Here is a 9909-nt window from a genome sequence, read left to right as displayed (position 1 = left end):
CTGTACTGAGGCCAATCACAGCACAGCGCCACGCCTCCTTCGTGATGCATTCAAATGTAACTAGAAAGTTGACCATTTTCTTCTATGACAAGAAACAATTAAACACAAATCAATTCAATTAGAAGTAAATATGTAAGATTAATGATTTAATCATTAAATTAAAGTGAACACATTCATAAATATGTTATTACTTTAACTCAAGGTTTTATTTAGACATGTCTGTATAGCGTAATGAATAAACGACGCACATATAATTTAGATTTTGAAGCTGCATATGAAGTACACCTGATCCTCAGAGAAGAAATGAAAACACTGCCATCCAGTGGTGAAGAAAAGACACTACAACTAAAGCTGTTTTGTTCAGTTTTGGTAAGGTTATAAGCTTTTCTGCTCATTCCGATAGAGCAAAAAAACTCTGGTTAGTTAAAGTCATATCAACGATGTAATATTTGTAGAAAAATTTATAAAGTTATCTTCCGACGAGGATGGGATTCGAACCCACGCGTGCAGAGCACAATGGATTAGCAGTCCATCGCCTTAACCACTCGGCCACCTCGTCTGATGACGTCGTATGTGTTAGACGGTATTAGATATCAGATGACGTTGAGATAGTTGTTTGACATCAGATGGATTGTTGATGTCGCTCGTTAAGAAAAAAGCGACAGATCTAATCATATACCTAAAATGGCCTAAAAACACTACAAGATAGAAACCGGTTCTGTCATTAGTCTAATTCTTTCTTTATTAAGTCGTTCTCTATGACTATAATTTCAAATCGGTTTATAAGGTTCTAAACTATTCCTGACACTGTGACCAGACTAACCTACGAAATATTAAGTAAAATGTTTTTTTTGTTGTTGTTGTTTTTAGTTTAGTATAGCACGTTAGTAGCTGATAAGTAACGTGTTATTTCTCACCAATACTCACCAACAGAATGTAATGATTCTTTCGAGTCAATGTTCTGATGATTTTCACTAATATTTCTGGCAGTAAATAAGGATATCAACGGAGCACCACCTAGCAAAATGGCGGCACACTTCCTGATTGGTTACCTTGTTGTACAATTTTTGTCCACCAGAGGGAGACACAGACCATCGCAGGAGCAACGCAGGAAGCTTATTTACTTAACAAAGATTTTGGCCTTCTGATTTTTTGTTTAAGTGCTATTTTGGGACTATGAGAAGTATGATAACGCGAGCTATTAATATATGTCACAAAAATTAACACAGTGAGTTCACATGTTTGAACAACTGTGACATTGAGTTATTTTGACTTAAGGTCACATCATGAGTCATAATTGTTGTTTTTTCTTTTTTTTTCTGGAAATGTCTTTTTACTCGTCTAGTGTCATTATCCTAGTCTTCATTGTTCACCACCTAATTAAGTCACATACATTCCTGTTCATCAACACGTGGGGTGGTCTTATAAACCATGTATGTGTAAAAAAAATGATCATAACCATTAGTGTCTGTGGTAAATAATGAAACAGAACTCAGACAGGGGGGATCAAACATTTATTTACCCTTATTAAAAGTTACAATAAAACCATTAACATCTTCAAACGATAGCAAAATAAAGAGAACCAAAAATATTGGCCAAAACATATTTACAGAGACAGTTTGCAGATAAAAAGCTCACATTTTGTACACAACCCCAACCCCTGCATCATAAACTCTGAAATGTGAACACTGCAATACTCGAGAGAGAGAAGCTTGAATGTGGTTTTAGCCAGAAAAAGAATCAAAATGCACGAACAAAGACATTGCTCTTATCCAACCTTCCATCCTTGATTTTTTTCTACTTTTCTATACATGACAAAATACTTGAAATTCGGGAGTAAAGCATAGGAATGTAAAATCTAAAAATTAATAAGATCATTTGAAAAATTTATGTGTCCATATAACAGTCATTTCGAGTGAAAGAGATGGTCTGCCCCTTTCTGCAACGGTGAAAAATTTTGATCCCAAAAAGATGAGAAAGAAAATAACACGTTATAGGGCTGCCACGCTGTTTTAAAAAGGATGCTTTTCCGTGAACTGGGAAAATAAGTCGCTTCGCGTCCAATCCATTGCCTTCGCCACACGCCAGTCCCTGTGTGTACCATGAGGGGGAGGGGCGACACAAACCGACGCTGTCATCATGAGAGGGCCCGGTGAGATTCCGTCTGTCGAACTAATAAAAGGCAGTGAACCGGTGGTTTGAATCAGCAAACGTGATATATCCTTTTGTCGTCTTCTTTTGTAGTTTTGTTTATAACTTTGAGAACGTGGCACATGTCTCTCATATATATATTTATATACTTTAATCTTGGAAAATTAGTTCAGGTGCCGTGGCCGGGTGCAGTCACTCTGCCTTGGTCTCGCCCTCAGAGGCTGCAGGTGTTGTGTCCTCAGCAGGGGCGGCGGCGGCGGCCTCCTCGGTGGGGGCAGCCTCTGTTGGTGGGGCCTCCTCTGCTGCCTTGGTCTCTCCCTCGGGTGCAGGAGCAGCAGCAGCAGCAGCCGCCGCATCCTCTTTGGCCTCAGCAGCCGGTGTCTCCTCTTTGGTTTCCTTGGCCGTGTGGCCGTTCTCCTCGGGCTTATCCTCGGTCGTGGGGGGGGTGGTCTCCTCCTTGCCCTCCTCGCTGGCCTTCTTGTTCTTCTTCAGTGAGATGCCCTTGAACTTAAAGGAGTTCTTCAGGGAAAACTTCTTCTTCTTCTTGCCATCTTTGCTGGCCTCGCCCTCTGCTTTGGCGGCCTCGCCCTCAGCAGCAGGAGCGGGCTCGATGGCATCTCCGCCGCTGGCTTCTCCTTCTTTGGCGGGCTCTGCGGTTCCATTTCCATCTGCAGCAGCCACTTCCCCGTCAGGCTTGGCTGAAACATCACCGTTGGTTTTGACATGACCATTCTCCTGCAGGGAAAACAAAAACACTCAATGAAGCTGGATCCAAAAAACACATCTAGTAGCTGATACTCTGATGTGCAAACCAAAAAAAAGCCCGGGAGATAGGATTGTAACACCACAATAAGCCGTGTGTCACAGGATTATTTGATAAAGACTGCCTGTTTTTGAGTGTGACAGGATCGAACAGCTGCCTGCATGACTCTGAGCTGACACAAGGGGGCAGTAGTGCTTCATAAAAACACCAACACGGTCAGGCAAGTTGGGAAACAAAGGAATCCCCGAGAAACCTGGTTCCTGCTCTCATCCAAGAGCTGCAGTTTGCATCTACAACGCGGACAGAGGGAAGCTGCCTCACATCATTAGAGAAAACTGGGTTTTAAAAGAAACACGCGCTTCTATCGTTATACAGAAGAAAAGGCGGGCCGCTAAACTTTATTAACGAGCTCGAAAAACATCAAATTTCTAATGTGATCCGAGAATAGATTTAATTCCCCCATCATATCGATCACACTGTTGCTTTTCAAGAACTTATTGTGGAAAACTAGTAAAAATAACAAAGAAAACACAGACATGAAGCAAGCTTTAGTGGCTGAAACGGGGTCTGAAGTGGCGCCTCTTCGCGCTTTGTTTGCCGAGTCCGCAAAATGCGCCTCCAGCAGAGCCCATTTGCATCGTTTGCACAGCATCCTTTGTTCGACGCAAAAAGCCCCAAACTGCCCGAATGCAGCCAACTCATGACAGAAAACTCGCTACAAACGCGCCGTTCGACAAGAATCCGAGCCCTCTGCGGACAATCTGCGGGCAAATCGGCCCTTTGGGAGCACCAGACGGAATTAACAAAGAACAGAGAAGTGGTGCGCGCCGAGCGGGTGCGAGCATGGCTGCTCGACGGCCGCGGATCTCAGCACACTCAGCAGTCGGTTTGTTTGACCCTAATGCTGCTAACATGGCTTTGGGAGTCAGGATGGCAGCAGCAGCAGCCCCGGGTCCTGCCGGGGCGCCCATGCTGCCAGCGGGCGTCAGGAGCCATGTGGCGACCCGCCGATGCGCGCCCCTCGCCGGGCCTCCTCCACTCACCTGGCCGTTGGCTTTGGCAGCAGCGGGGTCGGCGGCGGCTTTCCCCTCCACGGCTACTCCACCCTTGGACAACTGGGCTCCCATTGTATTCTCCTTTAGGCGCGCTGAACACAAAAAAAAGAAAAAGAAATATGGGAAAAAAAGAAAAACCCCGACGAGTTTCGGAGATTTAAGAGTCCAGCTCTGGGATTGTTGTACGGTCTTGCTCCAAAGAGGGTGAGAAAAAAAAGAACGGATCTTCTTCCTTGCAAGATCTAGAAAACTAGAAGGACTCCCCCTTTTTTGAGAGTGTGAACCCCACGGCGGATGAGCTGAAATTAAAGGCTGCCTGGCAGACGGCTGTGAGTATTTCAACCGCGCCTCGGAATCGACCGGAGTCTCCTCCCCGCGGGCGGAGCGCCGAGCTGCGTCCAATCTGCAGAGGGTGGGGGTGGGCCTGCTTCAGCCTTGTCACTGCAGCAGCCACTCAGCCATAGCATCTGCGGGACTTTTACTCGCTTTAAAACGTCAGAGACGCTTTACTCATCAACTAGTGGTTGCGATACTGCAAAACCTGGTATCGATCCGTCACCTAGCAAACGCAGGGCCAGTATCACCGATATCGATCCGATACTTTTCACCTCGGGGGGCAGCCTGTACAGGTTCAGGAGCAGTGGGTCCTGTTTTATCAGCAACATGGTCAATCTGGATACATTTTTATTACTAATAAATGACTGAACTTTTGCTTTCCACTGTTAATTAGTTGGTTTTTAGTGCTTTAAAACCCAGAGCAGATGTTAGGCGAGGTTTTAAGTCATATTTTCTTTTTTAAAAAAACGCACAGAAATAGCATTTTCTGTGAAAATGCAGTGTCCTGAAGAAGCTTTAACTGAGATGCTTAGATTAAAATAAGTGAAGCACAAGCTAAAAGGAGTTCAATAGAAGCTAAAGGGAGCAAAATGGTGGAAAGAATGAGCAAAATGTTAGATAAAAGTTGTTAAAAACACACACACAAGCTAGAAGCTTAGAATTTCCAAACACTAGCTAAAAGTAGCAAAATTCTAGTTAATAGTAGCAAAAAAGTAACAATATAGTATTGATCCTATCACACTGGTACTGATTCAGTACAATACCAATGTTGTTATCAGTAGTATCAATATTTCGATCATTATACACACCCCATCATCAACTTGCTCAACACTTCTTTTAGACCTTAACCCTAAGTTAAATTGTACGGTAAAGGAAACCTAAAATGAGTTTTCAGTCAAAGTACACCCTTTACAACATTTCTTTACACTTGGAGCAACAACCTTTTAAAGAGGAAAATCTAATCTACGGATCGTTCTTGTATCTTTGCAGGAGAGAAAAAAACTGTACATCAATGAGCGAGCAGGAATTTTTACGGCCTCCCTTGGATTTTGAGTGATGGGAGCTTTCCAAGAGTAAACTGGTTACATAACAGCCAGAACTCTTTGGAGGCCTTGAGATGGCACCGGGGTTCCTTTTGTCTCTTGAAACGGCCTGTCAGACAGTAATGACATCCCTTTGGCCAGAAAAACAAAGAACAGTGACTGCGCAGTTTTAATTTTTTGGGGGGCCCAAAGCATATGGCTCCCTTGTCCCTATTCAGTGAGGTCAAAGGTCTTAAACCTGAAGTAAGAGTCATTGCCAGCTTGTTACCTACAAAATGTCACATTGTTTGCTTGTCATTTTCCAAAACTTCACCAAATGCTGTTTTTTTTTTTTTTTTTTTGTATAGATCCATCTTACCCCATCGCTTCGCCCCTCTGTCCTTGTTTGCATCAACTTGACAGCACACACATCTCCCACCACACAAATACACATTCACACAAACATGTCCCAGCCGTGGTATGTGAGGCATGCAAACGCCACCCAGAGAATGATCTCCAGCCATTCAGTGGGCTGAGCCTCTCATAGTAGAATGCACCCAGAGGGATTTGAAACCTACACCCCCACGTAACCAACCACCACCACTTCATACATTCTCCTAAAGTGAGCCAATACTGAGAAGCACATGGTGGGTTTTAAAAGCCCCAATCTCACCATCTAGTAGTGCATGCGTCTCTCAGCCACAGTTTGAAATTCCTGTCTGATGTGGGGACGCCCGAGCTGGCTCCTGGCTCTGATGAGGTCTGTACATTAAGGCTGTCAGATTTCAAAGGAATGCTCCTGGTTTGATCAAAGTAAGACATCTAAGCCCCCGCTGTTTAAAGATTTGAGTCTAGAGCCCAGTTTACACAGCGCTGATTTCAAGTGAAATTGGAATCATTTTGTGACATTTCAGCTGTTTGTCAACACGACAACAGCGTTCTGTGACACCAAAACCTTTTTCAGTCCAGGTCTCAGATTGGGAGATTCTCAAAACTCCAGCATTGTCTCCCAGGAAGCTGCATCTATCACTCTCTATCATTCATAGAGCACTCATACAGCATCACTCAATGGGTTGTGAACTGTTTTTAAAAGCATCCATCTTGGTATTCAACCATCCCAGACTTTATTTTAGACCATAGGGTGTAGCTAGAGAGTGATACTTAAAATTATCTTTATTATTTGGGGAAAGAAAAAAATAATTAATTAAAAAGAATGATTTTAAACTGAGAAAATAAACAAAAAGTAAAGTGAAATGATTAAAGACAGAGTAACAATTTGTCATTTTTAAAATTCTATTGAATAGTACTTTCAAAAATATATACTATAAAGATCTATCTCATCAGATTTAGCCAGGCTAGCTGTTTCTTGTTTTAGTTCTTTAGCAAGCTCAACAGACAGCTGTTTGTCCACAGAAAAATAAAAAGAATCAGCTGTCTAATCTAGTTTTGAAAATAATTTTTTATTGAAAGGAGAAGATAAACTGTCCCATATGTCATAACACATGTCATGATATTAGCATAAACACAAACCTAAGAGATTTTTGACAATAGGAAAAGAGCAGGTCATGCAGAAAATACCGACAACAGAATGGCATTCATTAGCTTTGCAGTGCATACAAAGGATAAATACACACATTGTAAAAATTACAAGTCCAGATTAGTTTGATAAATGATTTAATTAGAGGCTGTTGTGACTCATGTTGAACATAGCGCTTCTACTTTTCACACTCTTTTTTTTTCCTTCTGAGCCACTCAATGCCCCCATTTGTGCCGTTGCCCATTTTTCATGCCCTAACACAGGATGAGCTCTCAAATCCTCACTAAAAAGCCTCCATTGTCTCTTAAGTCTCAGCAAGCCAACTGATGAGCATCACAAGTAGGAGAGAGGGGGGGTCTAAGGAGAAGGGAGAAGAGGGGTGAAGTGAGGGAATCAGAAGCACGTCTCCGTGGGGCTTTTTTTATTCAGGGAGGAGCAATGTTTTTGATAGTCACCTTGAACAGATTACTAGTGCACATCAGTGTGATGAATATGCTAATTTCCCAAGGTTCCTGTGTTTGTAAGGAATTCATGCATGCACAATCACAAAAAGCACACAGGCTGTTTCCTATGTGCTTTCCGATGGTACTAACAGCTGATATGGTTGCAAATTTCTTTCAATGCAAAGTTTTTATTGTTGTGTCACTTCAGAGGGCATTATAGCAAAATACGTGTTGAGATATAAATATAAACTAAACAAAAACCTTCATTATGAAAGCGTAACTGCAAAATGAAACACTGTGTTTCATTGTATCTCAAATTTAGGTGCAGTAGTTCTTAAAAGCAGCTTTGTTTTGATACTAAGATATAAATTTAATTTTATACGCCTGGTCTAGTTTGGCGTATACACAACATTTGCATTGCCAAGCACCCAATTACAAGGAGAATACGGAGCAGAGCCCTCTTCACTGGCGTGAATGGGGGTGTGTGGACTTAAAAGAAAGCTCTTTGTGATGCTAATTAATTCGATCAACTGGCTTATTGACTGCAAAAAGGCCTTCACCAGCAGGCGACCACAAAGCTGCACATGGCAGCCATCTTGGCCTGGGGGGTACTTGTGTGGACGAGTCTCTGTCAGGCTCTGGCAGCGGCTCTCAGAGGAGGAGGAGGAGAAAGAGGCGGAGGGTGAAGGGATGCTAACAGGGATGTCCAGCACTTAGGCAGGCTTGCATGTTTTGACTCGCCTCATTGACAAAGCCGTCGTCCACATCACAGGGGAGCTCCGAGACACAACCTTTTGAAAATGAAGGGAAAGCAACAATATTCATCTCTCTCGCTCACTGGCTTCTCACTACGTCCCTCCTCAGGTGGCAGTCTTGTCGCGACCCCACCCCCCCAACATTTCTGCGAGGATGCAGACATGCTACAGAGCCGGTTGCCATAGCAACTGCTGCTTTTCTTGACGTCCCTCAAGCTGGTGTTACGGAGAAATGTTTTTTTTTTTCAAGAAGAAAATAAGAGAGGAATATGACTTCAGTGTTGTTATTGTTTATCATCTTGGTCTTATTTATTAAAGATAGCTCAGACTCCCACTATTTATGCAGCCAAAATTGCCATCCAATTTGTGACCAAAGAGAAATAGAGTGTTTCAGAAAGGAAAAAAAAGTGTTTTATTTCTCTCTCGGGCGCTTCTTCTGGTTATCCTTCCTGTTCGTCACTGATATCAGAACAAGCAAGGCCTTGTTTCTATCTGTTGTTATGACATGCAGGCCAGGTATGAAGGCAGCGAGAGATAAAACAAGTGGTGAGACGGGAATGAGGAGAGGCTGAGGGGGTCAGAAAGTGTGAGTAAAGCAGAGGTGCTGGATATAGTGGATGTGGATGTGTCAGATAGGGGTGTACAGTTGTAGGCCAGCTCATCCCCACTGGCAACAGCGCTGCAGTTTTACTAGGTCAGTGTGCCATCATTTCACTCATCATTACCACGGCCTGCTCCTCCTCTTCCTCTTCATCCTCCATACACTCTGCTACAGTTTTATTAATCTTTCATTCACATTTGACAATACGGCTCTCACATTTATAGGGTTTAAAAATCGTAAATTTTCACATTAAAGGCATAGCAAAATAAAGATCATACATGACTTAAAGAAATGCAGAAATGTTGATTTATTTCTTTGTTTAAAGCCAACCTATGATAGTATCACACTGGGCTTCAAGTGTTTGGAACTAGTTAGTGACTCATTTTCAGTTGCAGCCTTAGTGAATTTTCAGTGTTTGGACCGAGCAGCCAGTGAGCTGTGCAGTTGCAATTTGTACGTCCAATTTTTGAAAGTCAATGTTTATTTTTGTGCACACACCTTGCAATACTATACTATATAAGCTGTGCAAATTGTTTCATTGCCCACCTCCGCTCACTCACTTCTGCTTGCTTTGTACCCCTCTCTTTAGCTGCCCTCACATTTTTAATTTAATATACTACAGTTTTGAAATGAAGACAAGCAAATTTCCCACAACAACTTTGACTATTTTGTGAGGAAACTTGTTGCGCAAATTTTCTGAACATGCTCAAAATTCCAGCGACTGGACTCAGTTAATTGAGAACCTCCGGAAACATTTTGGAGACCCAAACTAATCACAGCCCAGTGAGACACTACCTTTAACTACACCAATGCATTTTACTGGCCACCCAAAAAGAACCGTAAGAGAGTTAAGCTTTTCGGAATTGATTTTAAGTCCTTACATGATATATCACTAACTACCTTGATTATCAAGATTGTCATGCCTTTACAACAGCCGTATGAAAAGATGCAGTATATTTTATTATACAGCAAAGTGTTGGGACTTGCTGTCTGTTTACTTTAAAGCTGCTATCTCACTCATTTTTTATCATTATTATTAAACAGTTTATATTTCTTTATTCTCAAACTGTTTTGTACAGAAGCTTTATAGCTAATTTTATACGTGTTTGATGCTTAAGTTAATTATGTTTTATGAGTTGTTTTAATTTATTTTGCAATAATACCTGTAAATGAATTCATGTTCATTTTATGTATTTTTATCTGGACCTTGTAATTTCTGTCTGGAGGATAATAAAATGCTTTTTTT

At 42.1% G+C, this 9909-nt stretch overlaps 1 protein-coding gene and 1 non-coding gene across 2 annotated transcripts; both read right to left on the bottom strand.

Annotated features, from left to right (window-relative positions):
- Positions 1-477: 477 nt before the first annotated feature.
- Positions 478-559, bottom strand: trnas-gcu. Its single transcript has one exon. It is a non-coding gene; the product is annotated as a tRNA-Ser (tRNA).
- Positions 560-1497: 938 nt separating this feature from the next.
- On the bottom strand, positions 1498-4287 carry marcksl1a (MARCKS-like 1a). Its single transcript, XM_017431762.3, has 2 exons — positions 3958-4287; positions 1498-2886 (listed from the first exon to the last, which is right to left on the bottom strand). The coding sequence occupies exons 1-2, from the start codon at positions 4039-4041 to the stop codon at positions 2344-2346; spliced, it is 627 nt and encodes a 208-aa protein (XP_017287251.1). The 5' UTR covers positions 4042-4287; the 3' UTR covers positions 1498-2343.
- Between the last annotated feature and the right edge of the window lie 5622 nt (positions 4288-9909).

Source organism: Kryptolebias marmoratus, linkage group LG10, assembly GCF_001649575.2.
Source record: "Kryptolebias marmoratus isolate JLee-2015 linkage group LG10, ASM164957v2, whole genome shotgun sequence".
Lineage (NCBI taxonomy): Eukaryota > Metazoa > Chordata > Actinopteri > Cyprinodontiformes > Rivulidae > Kryptolebias > Kryptolebias marmoratus.
Note: the sequence above shows the minus strand (reverse complement) of the source record. Positions and strands in the feature narration are given on the sequence as shown.

What these genes read in the sequence shown, in the direction of transcription:
- marcksl1a (XM_017431762.3), bottom strand. Translation starts at nt 4,041, where the DNA reads ATGGGAGCCCAGTTGTCCAAGGGTGGAGTAGCCGTGGAGGGGAAAGCC. An exon ending in CTGCCAAAGCCAACGGCCAG is followed by an intron (nt 2,887 to 3,957) that starts GTGAGTGGAGGA and finishes TTTTCCCTGCAG; the next exon opens with GAGAATGGTCATGTCAAAAC.